This window comes from Pithys albifrons, chromosome 15, assembly GCF_047495875.1.
Source record: "Pithys albifrons albifrons isolate INPA30051 chromosome 15, PitAlb_v1, whole genome shotgun sequence".
Classification (NCBI taxonomy): Eukaryota; Metazoa; Chordata; class Aves; order Passeriformes; family Thamnophilidae; genus Pithys; species Pithys albifrons.
The window spans coordinates 5,471,702-5,486,538 of NC_092472.1; the positions used below are offsets into that span (position 1 = coordinate 5,471,702).

The following is a 14,837-nucleotide window of genomic DNA, read 5'->3' on the forward strand; positions in this document are numbered from 1 at the left end:
TTTCCTTTGTTCTGCACATCAAATGAGGCGTGTCCCCATTAAGACAGAGGTCAGGAAAATCTGGAGACTGTAGCTAATGAATTGATGTTCTCATTTGCATAATTGATGGTTATACATTTCTTCAGTGACATGGTTTGCTGTGATACTTGAAGCTATTTTTGTTTCTGACTCCTCTGCCCTGCTGTTCTCTGCTGTCTACACTAAAGGTATATTACTTGTCAGTGAAAAAAAACCTGACCCCAAAGCCCAAATTTTACAAGTTCCAATTGAATGCTTTAATCCTTTAATGCATTTCTTTTCACTGGCATATTTATAGTGGCTCAGCTCTAAATCTCTCATGGGTATTAGAGCAAGGGGAGTCAGTGTTTATAACATCTGTGTGTGCTTGGGGCTGGAGTAGAGGGGAAAGAAAATATTAAAGGGAGAAGAGAAATAGCTCAAAAATGAGAGTGGAAAATGGTTCTTTCCTATATTGCCTGAGGTTTTGTGTTTAATACGCATCCCTTTCCCTTCATTTCTTTGTGTTCTGGAGCCTAAGCCTCAAGCAGAGGCCATGTCCATGGCCTGTGTTCAGTGTCCTCTACCATGGGTCCATTGGCTCATCCTGCTGGAGTTGCTCTGACAGGTGACACCAGCTCTCTGCCAGGTGAAATTTTAATGTCTCTTCCAGAGAACCCTCTTTAGTGGCCTCTCTTCACTGTGAGGGCAACTCTGAGAAGAGAGGGTGCTGGAGCCAAGGCCTTCTCATAAACTTTGGAAGGTGGACTCTCTTCACATGCCCAGCATTCTCCTCTGGTTTGGCCAAATCTGTTCAGGTGCCATGGCCAGATCCCAGTGAGGGTAACATCGATAAGTCCAGCGCAATGGACTGTGGCAACCTGGGCTATGAAAAGATGAGTGTGAGGCAGAAGAGAAAGGTGAGGGCTACTGTGGGTCAAGGAGCAGCGAGTGTGGCCCTTTTGGTGGAGACAGAGCAGTCAGGTTCAGCAGCTGCCCCTCCTCAGCACCCACAGGGCTCCCAGAGCAGCCAGCTCTGACTGGAACCTGTTTCCTGCACTGTTGGGCTAGACAAATCCTCCTGCCAGCATCTGGCTGTGCCAAAGGGGCTGCCTTTCCCTCAGGACAGAGGCTTTAAGGGACCAGAAGTGATTCCTCTTGGAAAGAAACTGAAATCGTTCCTCAGCATCCAGTTTGTGACACGACTCCAGCGAAGGCGCTGCCGAGACTGAGCACAGCGGGTGCAATGCCTGACGGTGCCACTGCGCCCTCTGCCGCCCGCGCGCCGCCACTGCCGCGGTCCTCCCCGCGCTCCTGCCCGCGTCCTGCGCTCCCTGCCCCGCGTCCTGCGCTCCCTGCCCCGCGCCCTGCGCTCCTGCCCGCGCCCCGCGCTCCTGCCCGCGTCCTGCGCTCCCTGCCCCGCGCCCTGCGCTCCTGCCCGCGTCCTGCTCTCCCTGCCCCGCGTCCTGCGCTCCCTGCCCCGCGCCCTGCGCTCCTGCCCGCGCCCCGCGCTCCTGCCCGCGTCCTGCGCTCCCTGCCCCGCGCCCTGCGCTCCCTGCCCCGCGCCCTGCGCTCCCTGCCCCGCGTCCTGCGCTCCCTGCCCCGCGCCCTGCGCTCCTGCCCGCGTCCTGCGCTCCCTGCCCCGCGTCCCCCATTTCCAGCCCGAGCCCCGCATTCCCTGCCCCGCCTTCCTTGCCCTCGTCCCACATTCCCTGCCCCGCGCCCGCATTTCCAGCCTGCGCCCCGCATTCCTAGCCTGCGCCTCGCGGTCCCGATCCGCGCCCTGAATTCCCAGCCCGAGCCCCGCATTCCTGGCCCGCTCCCCGCGGTCCTGCCCCACCGCGGGGTGGCCGCGGCACCCTGTAAATCCCGACCCGAGGCTGGTGTCGCCATCCCGCGGGCGGCTCCAGAAGGAAGAGCCCTGGAAGCGCACCTGGTCCTCAGGGAGGGTTCAATTAAGATTTTAATGAAACCCTGACAGGGCAGGGGCCCCTGATGAGGAGGAGCCGAGCTCTGCGCGCTGATCAGCACCCGCAGCCGCCCGCCCTTCATCCCGGGCCAAGCCACTGTCTCCAGCTCTCTCCCACCATTGCCGAGGCTCCTCAAGGCCCAGAAGAGGCTCTGAGCAGAGTTCATGTAGTATTCCTCTCACCACCGCTCTCTGCCCCCTCTGTTGTCTCCATCTCTTAGAATCCAAAGGCGTCCTAAACGCCTGTCCGTCAGCAGCAGCAGTAAGTGCTCTCACACAAGTATCTGCTGCCTGGGGATTTCCTGCCGTCCTGGCCATCCACATTCAGCTTTTTATCTTATCTCTGTGTCTTCTCAAACAGCAAAATGAGTGCTTTGCCTATTGTGACTTTGCTTTCCAAAACTGCAGTGTTGGGTGATGGCTGTGAGTTAGCTTGTTTCTCAAGGTCCAGGCATAGAAGTTAAAAAGGGACACTCCAAATGGAGTAATACGCATGCACGTGGGACCTCTCACTCCCTCTCCAGCAAAAATACCAGCTCTGGGTTTGCTGAAAGGCACAAGCACCATGTGGGGTGGCTTCTTCCGTCACCAGGACTCAGACTTTTGTTTGCCTGCTGGTCAAGGCATAATCTGGAAAAAGCACACCCTGTGGAGGAGTAGGTGATGAATGCCTGTGAAATCCTGGCCCCAGGAAGAGCCAGCCCTGCCAGATGTGATAATGTTGTCCTCTGACAAATGGCCATAGCTTGGCCTTCTGCAGATAACCGTGTGGTTTGTGTGTTGGCTTCAGCTATTGACCCCGCTGGGGAAGGGCTCACTGTCCTACAGCCATCCATCTATTCCACCTCGGGGGTGCTCAGCTCTCACAGCCCGGGGGTTTGGCTCTGCTTCTTCCCTTCACTGGCAGTTCTGCACAGACTAACAATTACGAATGTGCATTTCCATTTATCGCTCACCTTTCAGCTGCAAGTCCAAGTACTTCACCCCTGGGAATTGCAGTGCAGCAGTGAGATAAGCAGGGAGCACACAGGGATCACCCAGTCGGCGCGTTGCCGTGGCACAGCTGTTCCTTGTAATGCAGCAGATACTTAACAGAATTCCAGAGTATCTAAACAGAGAGCTTGGACCAGCTGTTTTCAGACTTACTGGAGTTGTCAATCCCTACAATAGCCTGCTTGAGGTGTGGCCCCAATACAGCAGACTTGGGTACAGTGAGGACAGGCTTATTCTTCTGAGGGGCACATGCTGCAGCACCTTTGGCAATGAGTCTGGTTTACATCCTTCACTCTCATCCTGGCCACACAACTCACTGCCCTTGCCAAGGCCCTGCTACAATTATTCTGAACCAGTCTACTAGATCTACTGGATCTGCATTTCTGTGTAATATCAAGCCTCTATGTTTTTTCTTTAAAATATTTTGAACAGTACCATCAGCTCCAGGTTCTTGAGTTCTCCCCAGGGGTCTCTCACCATCCTGAGCATGGGCAGCAGCCACAGCCCAGAACTTTCCTGGAGGTCAGGAATGAGTTCAGCCAGCAGAGCTTTCCTGGGAGCTTCTCTGTGGCAGAACTAACTCACCTCTTGTTTATGTAAAGCCACACTGTAAAGGTGCTCGTGTACTGCTGTCAGTTTACAACCTGTGTAACCTGAGGCAAACTATTAAAGGCATATGTGTTCGTGTTTCATCCCAAAAACCTGTGGGGAGAGCAGCACTGCAGAGGCACATTAGCTCAGTTCTGAATCAGCAGTGCACTCTTCTTAAACAGCACATCCTCAGAAATGCCTGCAGTGCTGACTTGCTGCCTGACATTGCTCAAGTGTAATTGGTTATGTCAGGTCTACAATAAAACACTACAAAAATGAAACTTCTTTCAGCAACAACAGAATTCTGGTAATCTCCAAGGCATGTAATTTGTTTCTGAAGGCAAGATCCTATTTTCTTGCTACAGTAGGTTTATACATCAGTTATGCAGGACTGGGCATTAAAGAGGGGCAGCATGTCATCTAGGTTGAGGGGGGGACACATCTAAAAGGTGATTCATCCTCACAGATGAGTGTGTCTGTTCCTCTCCACTGACAGGGAAGAAGGTGTGGGAACATAGCTCAGAGACATTGACCTTGCAGCTTTGCAAAACACCTGCAAGGAATCTGACCTGTGACTTGTAACTTACTGAGAGAGGATGCTGAGCTTGTGGGCCATTTGAATGAGCAGAAATCCTTTCTCAAAACTAACCTTTTACATTCTAATGTGGTGTGTACCACCTGTGCAGCAATCCCAAATCCAGGCTGCTGTCTAAGCAGTATCTCAGGATGCCCAGATCCCACAGTTGGCGTGTTTTGACTTTATCCATATGTACCAGCATCCCCAGCTAACATCCTGGGAGGGATCTGGAACAGGGTGCTTGCAGGCCGGACTTAGGATGTGTTGGCAACACTGTGCATGTGGGCAGTTTACAGAGCCCACAGGCTAATTCCAACCATAACCACTACTGCTGTATCAGATTCTCATTATGCAATGGTGTTTTCATGCGTGTGGAACGGCGACTGTGCTGTTTTATCACACCCACAGTCCCATCACATCTCTAACCACCAGCCTGGTTTGAAACCCTATTTGCTAAGAGCTGGTAATCCCAGCCTTGCCCCTTCTGCCTTCAGGAGTTCACGAAGCCATCAGGTTCTTTTAGAGAATTTCACCTTGCAGCATTAAAGGTTTGAGAGCTGAAGCTGCTCTGAAAATGAAAAATGATATTGTGATGCAAATGGAATGGTGTCACTGCACCTTTTAGTGTCTGGGGGACTGAAGTGAAAGTGAAGATTGTTGGAAGTACAGACAAGTCCCGGGAGGTGATGAAGTCACCATGGTCTAGATGACAAGGCGGTGTTCAGTCCTAGGTTGGACTTGATCTCAGAGGTCTTTTCCAACCTCACTGATTCTGTGAAAGAGCTCTTGAGTTAAGTCACTGCAGGCTTCATGCATCTGCAAAATCAGTGTTAAAAACACCTGAGCAATAAATACAGGGTGTTTTTAACAACTTGTCTGTTCACATGGCTGCCTGATCTGTCTCACCTCCCCTTAATTCCTGCTTATTCTCAAGCCTCAATCTACACCTAAATGTTTCCCAAAGAGGAGCAGCAATTATCAGTTTTCCTTGCATTCAGGTAGGACTGTTTGGTATTGGACAACACACTCTGGTCATTTATAAGCAAAAAAAACCCCATGAATTCCTTCTCTGGCTTTAAGAAACTCAGCCTGTCCTTATTCCCCAGCTCATAGTTAAAAGCCACTTCCGCTGTGAGGAAATTCTGTTTTCAGAGGCTCCTGCTGTCTTAGCCAGACTGCCCCTGTGAAACAATTTGAGTTTAAACTAACCATACACGCAGTAATCATTTCAGTGATCTGGCATGCAGCATGGGCACGAAGCAGAGGGACAGAGGGGCAGCAAGCTGTGGCTGAAGGCACAGAGCAGGATTTTTAGGTCCTTTTGTCACCAAAGCCAGTGTGTTGTGTAACTGCCTCTTGCTTTTCTGGGAAAACAACTCCAGTAGCTGCTGTCCTGATGAGCTGTTTTCTCAAGTGTCACACTTATGTCAGCACTGCCTGCACAGGCACTGGCAGTGTGTCAGTCTGTACCTGGAGGAAATGCTGAGTGACCCTAAAGGAGCGTGGAGTGGAGCTGTGCTGTGCAAGATGTGTTGGGACTCAGGATGTCACAGAAGCAGAGGCTGTTCCTTGTTCATAGTCTAATGCTCTGTTTTGCTTTTCATTTTAGTGTGGAAACAGTCAATGATGGGCAGTTTCACAGTGTGGAACTCGTGATGCTGAACCAAACTCTGAACCTGGTGGTGGACAAGGGTGCTCCCAAGAGTCTAGGGAAACTCCAGAAACAATCTTCTGTCAGCCTCAACACCCCCCTCTACATTGGAGGTACTGTGAGTTGCTCTGGACTTGAGATTTTAACATATTTTCTCAGAAGCAAATCATCTTCCATCCTACTGAGAGGACTCTCCAGGACAGGGGATGGGGATGGGAGTGGGGGGATGAGTCATTTGTCGTTGCCCTCAGACAGAGGTTGCTTCCTTGAACAGAGAACCTGGAAATGCCACTCTGCTGTTGTGCTTTGTGCTCCACAGCCCCCTGGCACCCAGTACAGGGCCAGCACAGGCAGACTCTGGGCTGCACAGCTACTGCAGGAACAGTCCACTTGTCCTTTCTGGAGCTTTCAGAACTGGCTGGCCCCAAGGTGTCATGGCTGAAGAATACAGTGGAGGAATCACAAACAGTCATGGCAAAAAAGGCAAATCAATAGTCAGCAAGTTTAAATAGACCATCACCAAGCAATATTGTTGCTGGAATTTTATAGAGGTATAAAAACTGGGGGGGAAAGGGGTATGTGATTTAAAAACACATTAACCTGCAACCTGACTAAGAACATTTTCATTAATAGTTTTCTCATTGGAAACTGAAGCCAGAGCTTCAGTATTGAAGAGGTATTAGAACAGACCAAACTTCACTTAAGAAGTTTTTTAACATTAAGTGCTGAATCTGGGGGGAAGGAGCAGCCAAGTGGGGTGGGGAACAGATGCCCAGAATAATGACTATCCCACTGATTAGGTGTCTGGTTATGAGAGACAGAACAAAGGCTGGTCTCTGCCCAGTGGATTTGTTTTTGCCAGAACCCCCCTAGCTCTTTTCTGGACTGAATGTTGAAATCTCTCTCTTTCAGTGACACAGAGTTCTTGAATTTTCAGTCAGCAGAATAATAATAGACTCAGAAAGTCTTTGGGCTTTTTCTAATGAGATCATTGAAGCCAACAGTAGAAACTCTTAGCAACTTCATTTCGTGCTGGTCAAACCTTTTGTAAATAATTCCCTTTAATAACACTTTTCTAAAAGAACCCTGAATATTGACCTTGTGAAACAGAAAACTGGCTAATCTTGCTTTGTACAGAGCTGAAATTTTATAATTGGCTCCTATTAAGAATGTCACAGGCTATTAAAGAGCATTGTGCATCAAAGATAATCTGCTGGTGCAGAGGCCATCACAATTTCTCCCTCTAGCACAGCATAAAAGATACCAACCCTGCAGCAGTTTTTACACAGGGAACTTGGGAAGTAATCATGTGAAGTTTTGTTAATGGGGGAGCATCATGAATTGATACTAATTCTCAAAAGGTACCTACAAAAATTCTCAGGACAAACCTGAAACCTGGAATGAAGGACTGTTGGATACCAGAAGCCATGGGCTCTGTGAAGACTTTTTTGTTGCCTATTAAAATTCTTTTTGCTTCTTTCTAAACCCTCACTGTTCTGCATGTGCCACCTCTCCATGTGTAGCATTCCCATGGGTGCCACTGCCCTTCCACTGCAGATGGTTTAGTTAAAGTAATTGATTCAATTACCCCAGAGTCATTGTTATAACCTACAATCAGCATTAACACAGACCTGAGCCTTTATGTGCCCATAATTTTGTCCATGTCCCCAACTACATGACCTGGGTCTAGCAACTTTCCTCCAAACAGTCAAACAAAGATGCTGGGTTAGTTTTAAGATCATCTTTTAACAGTGGCATTACTCATGGATAGCAAATTCCGTGCAACCTTACACAGGTCTTATGCAAATAAATTCTTTACAGATTTTAAGGGGCCGTGACAAAAGGAATGTTAGGAGTTATAATTTATGGATTATCATTGTAACTCTGAGTAAATCTTCCCCTTTTGCTTTTATCTGAAGGGATCCCAACCTCTACTGGATTATCTTCCCTGCGCCAGGGTGCAGATAAGACACCGAATGGTTTCCATGGATGTATCCACGACGTCCGCATCAACAACGAGCTGCAGGATTTCAAGGATTTACCACAGCAGTCCCTGGGAGTCCTTCCTGGCTGCAAATCCTGTAACATCTGCAAACACGGGATTTGCCGCTCCCTGGAGAAAACGAGTGTGATTTGTGAGTGTCACCCAGGCTGGATGGGCCCCCTGTGTGACCAGGAAATTGGAGACCCCTGTCTTAACCACAAGTAAGCTCAAACAAGTGCTGATGGGAGGGTGAAAGCTTTACAGCTAATGCACGTTTCACATTTCATCTTGTAAAACCACATCTGACTGTTTTTGGAGGTGCTGGGCTCCCACATGAAGTTATTGACAGTTGTGAGTCAGCATCTGTGGCAGCTCTCAATTTCCACTGCTTGTTCTGATGCTGCTGATTCTCCAAAGGACATTGTGAGCCTGGAGGAGGTCAAGTGTAATGCTGCAGGTCATGCTTTCAGCTGTGATTTTACACATGGAAATACAAAGCGTCCCATTAATGGGTATGGCTTAACTTTGAGGAGGTGAGCAGAGCTGCCTGTGAGTGAGAGGTCCATGGTTAGGGGTTTGCTCACAGCAGCACTGGACCCAGGCTCCAAACTAACCCCCTGAAGACCATTATGGGCTCCAATGTGAGAAGTTTTAAATTTCCCAAATAGCTGATGTAAATGTTACACTGTGAAACAGCCCTTTAAAGTGCAAGTTTAAAGGATAAGGTGGCGTCGCATGCGAAGGGGGTGTGAGTGCAAAGTGTTCGCAGTTCAAAGGGTCGATAATCACATCTCCAGCAGAAACACAGGATGAATGGCTTTCTTATCCAAGCACAGGGGAAACAGTCCTGTGCAGAGCAGCAGGCTGCATAGTTCAGTGCTGTTTCATAGTTTTGTTCTAAAAGCTACTTTGGTTGCACTGTCTGTGGAAGGGGCTTTTCACTTTTGATGAGTTAATTGACATAGTGAATAGTCATTCTCTTAAGAGCAGAAATTTAACCTGGCAGAGGTACCATTTTAAACTTGCTGCTGGGTCTAATTCTGCATAGTACTGAACCCTGAAAGGTGTTGAGAAGCATCTTCTAGTTTACAAACCTAAGGTATGAAGACTCAGATGTTTCCTTGAATTTCCAATGTCAACACAAAGCTGTTGTGGTTGGACAAGAGAAAAAATAAGGGAGTCCCAGATGTTTATGTGATAAGGAATTATTTCTCTCATAATCCAAGGAGGGTAAGGCAGTCATGAATGCAGCCCCTTGCTAAGGAAAGGAGCTGTGTGTATTTTTAATGCTGGCATCACTTCAGTTTTTTGGAGCTGTGTCCTTAAAGCCAAGACCTGTGTGTCTAGGGGAGTCCAGAGCGCTGTTGGCAGGTGTCTGCTCCAACACTCACAGGTTCATCTCAGTGAGAAAATGCATCTGTAAAGATCAGATAACCTCTGGTTAGTGAGGCAGAAAACACTGTTTATACAGATTGAGACTCCCTTTATTGTTTTGCATGTCTTGATCTGACTGAAACTGCTTTTACTTTTTTGGCTTTTAGTTCAAAGCTTAAAAATTAAATGTACAAAAATTCACCAGGGACAATTTGAAAGTACTAGAAAGAAAATAAAACTAAGAGAGACATGGGTTTACGTCAGGTAGAACCTGTACTATCAAAGGTTTATCAGCTCTGAGCAGTTTTGCCTTGGCTGGAGACTGTTGCCTTCTTCCCTGTTTTCAGTCTGTCTCAAGTCCCTGCCACCAGAAGCGGGGATGGTGTCAGAGATCCTGCTAAGGATCAACACCCCACCCTGTGGTATTCCTTGGAAATGCCAAAGCTCACTGCAAACCACACAAGCCAAGGAACCCTTCAGCTACAGCTGCCCGCCGATACGTCAGTGCATAGCTTTTCTACAAGCACCTTCGTTTATCACACTGGTTTTCATCACCTGATACTATTTGCACAGTAATTCTGCTCAGGAAGCCTGGGCATGTGGCCTGATTGTTGGCACTTAGTTGCACGTGCTGATGCTGTAAGTGTGAGCTGTCTTGTGTGGATGCCAAGCCTTGGTCCGTGCTCATGGAGAAGCCTAATGTTTTTTAAAGAGATCCCTTAGGTTCACAAATTCTACATGTATTCTCTGAATGTTATCCAGTATTCACTGAAAACTCACACGTTCTTCAGAGTGTTTGACACTGAAGTGCTGTTTTTGGATTACTGTCCTGGAATTAAATGGGCAGGAATACCAAAACCAATCATTTCTGGGAAAAGGACCTTTCCCATCTAACACAGGCCAGCTCTGAATGCTTCTCTTTCTCCAGGTGTCTGCATGGCAAGTGCGTGGCAGCCAATGTTGCTTACACCTGTAAGTGCATGGAGGGCTACACGGGCATGTACTGTGACAAGAAGAACAACTCCTCAAATCCCTGCAGGACTTTGAAATGCAGCCATGGGCAGTGCAGAGTTTCAGAGCAGGGGGAGCCCTACTGCGAATGTGACCCAAACTACAGCGGAGAGCTCTGTGACAGAGGTAGGACTGGCCACGGGGCTGGGGGCTGCTGTACTGCACTCCTGCCTCACACCTCTGCTTATATCCCTCTTCCATGGGGCTTGTACTCGGGGGTAAATGGCACATAAAGAAGATAAAGCTAAGCCAGTTTCTGCAGAGCAATACAGGGAGGAGAAAAGAACCACACAACACTAAGTAGCTGCTATCCAAAGACATGGAAAGGGGGATGTGTGCAGTGGAGAGTTTTATTCTCTGTCTCCTGCATCCTCAAATTTTGCTGCTCTGAGGATTTGAGTGGGATGTTTAAAGAAGAGGTTGTTCTGAGGTTTACCCTCAGCAAGCAGGGACCAGTTAATTGCAGTGCTGGGCAAGGTGGTGTTATCCTGCTCACCAAGGAGGTGCTGCTCACCTGAATTGGCATGCCAGATTCTCAGCTTGCTCTGTCCAGTGCAGCTGGGCAGCTTTCCTGGGGAATCCAACAGATGATGCTGGACTTTCCTACTGGGGCAGAGGCACAGGTCTTCTGCCCTAACCTGAAAAAAACTCACTGGAAACTGACTGAGTTTTCACTTCATCCTTTCTGCCTTTTTTTGTTCCTGTACAGAGGAACTGAGGTCTTTGTTACTGTACAGAAGGAAAGAGGTGGCTTATATTATTTTTATTAAGGTTGTGCCTTTCCTGTGAATGAACCACAGACTTTGTAAATTATACACATATAGAGCCTCCCTGCAGTGTATCTCAGTGCTGCACAGTGACTGCAGAACAGCACAGACATTTCCAGGCATCCCAGAGCACCAGTGTCCTGCAGAGCAGCCTGACCTTTGCTCCCGAGAAGCAGACCTGGGAAAACTAATTCCTACTTTGCAGGATTCAACACTCAGCATTCATTAAAGCATTTCCAGAAGTGCTGATCAAAGCCAGCAGGCCTGTTGGCCTCAGCCTCACACCGGATATTACACATTTGTGTGACACAAGCTCTGTTTTGATGGCAGGTACAAAGCAGTAAAAGATTAAGGTCTTTCTCATGCCATCTGTTTTAGAATCACGTTACGAGTACAGGGCTGTTTGCTGACGCTTGGGGAATATCTGGCAAAATAGTTACTACTTTTTTGTTTGTTTTTTTTTTTAATTTCTTTTACATCTCCGTTGTCTTGGCAGAGAATCTCTGCCAAGGGGACATCATTCGAGAAGTGGTCCGGAAGCAGCAGGGCTACACGTCTTGTGCCACCACCTCCAAAGTGCCGCGCCTGGAATGCCGCGGCAGCTGCGGGAGCGGCCAGTGCTGCGTCCCCCTGCGCAGCAAACGGCGGAAATACTTCTTCCAGTGCGTGGATGGCTCCACCTTCACGGAAGAACTGGAGAGACATGTGGAATGCGGCTGCTCAAAATGCTTATAAGCCATTCTCCAGGCTCCTGCCACTTTAATCGACTCAGAAGCGCTATCAAAACAGGACCTATTTACTTTCAGAGTGAAGAAGAAGAAAAGAATTATTAAGTATATTGTAAAATAAGCAAAAAATAGAACTTATTTTTATTATGGAAAGTGACTATTTTCATCTTTTATTATATAAAGTATCGCACCACTTTGGGTACATGTATCATATAGTGAGCTATTTTTACCATGAAACTTTTTTAACAGTTGTAAGAAAAAAAATTTCAAAAGTTAAAAGTTAAAAAAAAATTATATATATATAAAGAAAACATAGCCTAACAGGAGGAATGTGGGGTGACTTTTTATGTATGCACAATGAACAAACATAAAGGTGTTCCACAGACCCGCCACCGAACTGATACGGGCTGAAGAAATCTCCTGGTTGGGTCTCCCAAGCAAGTGGATCCCTGTGAGCAACTGCAGCCACCTGCCTGCTCTGGCACCTGGAGAGCCTCCCCTCAGCCCCTTGCTCTGCCCAACACTGCCAGCCTTGGTTTACTCCTGTACAGTGGCCCCGCTTGCTGTTCGTGAACTTGTTCCCTAGAGCACACAGGCACTGCCGTAGCTGGAGGCTGATCACATTATTTGACTATTGTAATACTATAAGTCATTTTTTGCTGTGTATGTTGTATTTATCTGTGTTCACGTTATACTCTTGAGCAACTGTATCTATAGAGCACAGGCAGCTTTATCCAAAAGAAGGGTACGAAGGGAAAAGGAAGTGGGGGAAATTTATATTGCTTTGGGTAATTTGGGGGCAAAATGTGAAATAAGTGCTAAGTGATGCCTAATAAATGACACAGTACTTTTGTGTAAACTCCTCAGCTATGTTATTTCCCAAGTTTGTGCCTTCTTGCTCCCAGCCTTGAGCCCTTTTTTGTATATGAAATATGAGGAATGCACTGCTACATAGTTTGTCACACCTTGACACTTTAAATTGCAAAGGTTGTAAAGAGCGTGAAAATTCTGCAGGTGCCAGAAGGCACCTGCAACGTCTCAGCTTTTACTCCCACTGTCACTTGAGCCATGGGTGTGAGCTGGGCTGTAGCTGCTGTTCATCCCCACTCGGGCACTGAGCAGATGGCTGCTTTCCCACAGCTTTTTAAATGAGCAGAAGTTGCACTATATCCATGTGAAGGAATTCAGCCGACATCTGTCTGCCCAGCAGCGTGCCCTGCTCTGCACCAAGTGAGGTGTCACAGCTCCAGCCAGCACAGACTGACCAGCTCAGCCAAAGCTCTTCCATCTGCACTGCTCTGTGTCCTGCACTTGTGCCTCCCAAAGGGCCCCGTTCACTTGAGATGTGTTTGGAGCAATGAATAGGAAATGGATATCAACGCAGGGACAAATTCTCACTGTGGATGTGAGGCAAAAATTGACTCTGGGAGTGAGTTCAATTTTTGAAGGGTTTTTGTCAGGGCTGCCTTTCAGGATCAGTACATATGTGTATGGATACCCTGAAATTTCTCTTGCTGTAAGTTTTAAACCTCCCCATCAACAAGTGTTCCATTATCTGTGTAATTTCTTTCTATCCCTAATACAGCAAGTATTGTGGTCCTTTCTTCAATTTGAGGTAGTCAGAGATGCTTAGCAGCCATAAGGTCCTTCTAGGAATGTTCACTGGTCTCACCAAAAGGATTTCAGATTAGGGGCTTTGGTAAAGGATGAGTAGGAAAACTGAATCAAGAAAATGGGGCTTTTGTTTGATTCATAGAATCATAGAATGGATTGGGTTGGAAGAGACCTCCAAGATCATCAAGTCCAACCCTTAATCCAACCCCACTTTGATTGCTAGATCATGGCACTCAGTGCCACATCCAGTCTCACCTTAAAAACCTCCAGTCTTTGGAAAGATGCACAGAATGCAACCTTGCCATGACAAGTACAAATGTTTATTTCTCATTAAAGCACAGAGACCATCTAGCTACTACACAGCCAGAAAGCTCTAACATGCTTATGGTCCTGCCATGTCAGTCTCTGCTGAACTGCAGCAGTTTTTTCATATTTCTTTGTTACAACCAGAGCAACATAAGCAGAAGGGACATAACCAGTGCAGTAGCCATCTCCCAGCATAAATTTCAGTACATGGAGCTGGCAATCAGTGAAACATAAAACAATCACTAGTTAATGTGCCAAACTCTGATTGATACAGTACAGCTCGAGAGGCAGGGAGAAACTAACCCCACTTTTTATTTTTACAGAATAAGAAGCTCATAGCAGCTGAGGCTTGTGGTTTACAAAAAAAATCACCTAAACTCACAACCTACAGGTTTTAAAAATTCCTTCAAAGTAACTGCAAGCACTTGTGCAAATATGTGCTGGGCACACCAATACTGTTAATGTTTAATTCCTGCTTAAAACATTCTAAAGAAAGAGCTGCTGTGGTGCCAGGCAGAGAAAATCCAGGCTGAGCAGTGGCTGACCAGCCCTCCAGTTTGTAGCCACTGGACTGCAAAGGCCTGCAGAAATAGTCCCTCTTGAGCACTGCCCAAACCTGTGTTTACTTAGTCCCTGCAGCAGCAACACATGAGAGAGAGGTGACATTGACTGGTGACCTCGCACCTGCTGGAGGGTGCGCTGAAAGGAATGAACTGGCAAGGAAAAGCCATGGATGTTTTGTTAACACATCACTCTGGGATTTACTTAAGCAAAGCCTTGCAGCAAAGGGACCAGCAACAACTCAGAAAGGCCAGCCCTGGTCCTGGCCCTTTTCTGTCGTGGCACTTCAATGTTAAGCGTTGGGATAAAGAACTAAGAATATCTATTTTGTAACCAAATGATGCAATTTTTGTATGCTTTTAGGCAGCACTTGCCATTGGATAGTGATGCTTTATGTCCATGATTCTCTGACTTGCTATAGAATTATTTTATGTTAAGAAGAAAATAAAAAGCATTCAGATGTGCCAAAATGTGAGGTTAACTGAAGTGTAATTAGCTCTGAAAGTTCCTCTGTAACCTGCCTAATTTTTCAACAGATTTCAAGAACTGCGGTTACAATGCAGTAGTTTTTACCTCTATAAAGTTTTAATATAAAGTGAAGAAAGATGCTTTTACCCTTAAAAAATGGCAATGCAGACTGGTGTAAACTGATGTATTTTATTATTAGATTCTCATTGTGATGTAAGTTTAAATAAATTGTTGGGTTATGGAAGA

The 14,837-nt window shown here is 47.0% G+C and overlaps 1 protein-coding gene across 2 annotated transcripts in view; it reads left to right on the top strand.

Moving 5' to 3' along the window:
* Positions 1–14,837, top strand: part of SLIT3 (slit guidance ligand 3) — a 495,956-nt gene extending 481,119 nt beyond the window's left edge. For both annotated transcript variants that reach the window (XM_071569998.1, XM_071569999.1), the window contains 4 exons: positions 5,737–5,891; positions 7,698–7,983; positions 10,065–10,273; positions 11,411–14,837. In XM_071569998.1, coding sequence (XP_071426099.1) covers positions 5,737–5,891; positions 7,698–7,983; positions 10,065–10,273; positions 11,411–11,649 — 889 coding nt within the window. In that variant the 3' untranslated portion in view covers positions 11,650–14,837. The remainder of the gene's footprint in view (positions 1–5,736; positions 5,892–7,697; positions 7,984–10,064; positions 10,274–11,410) is intronic.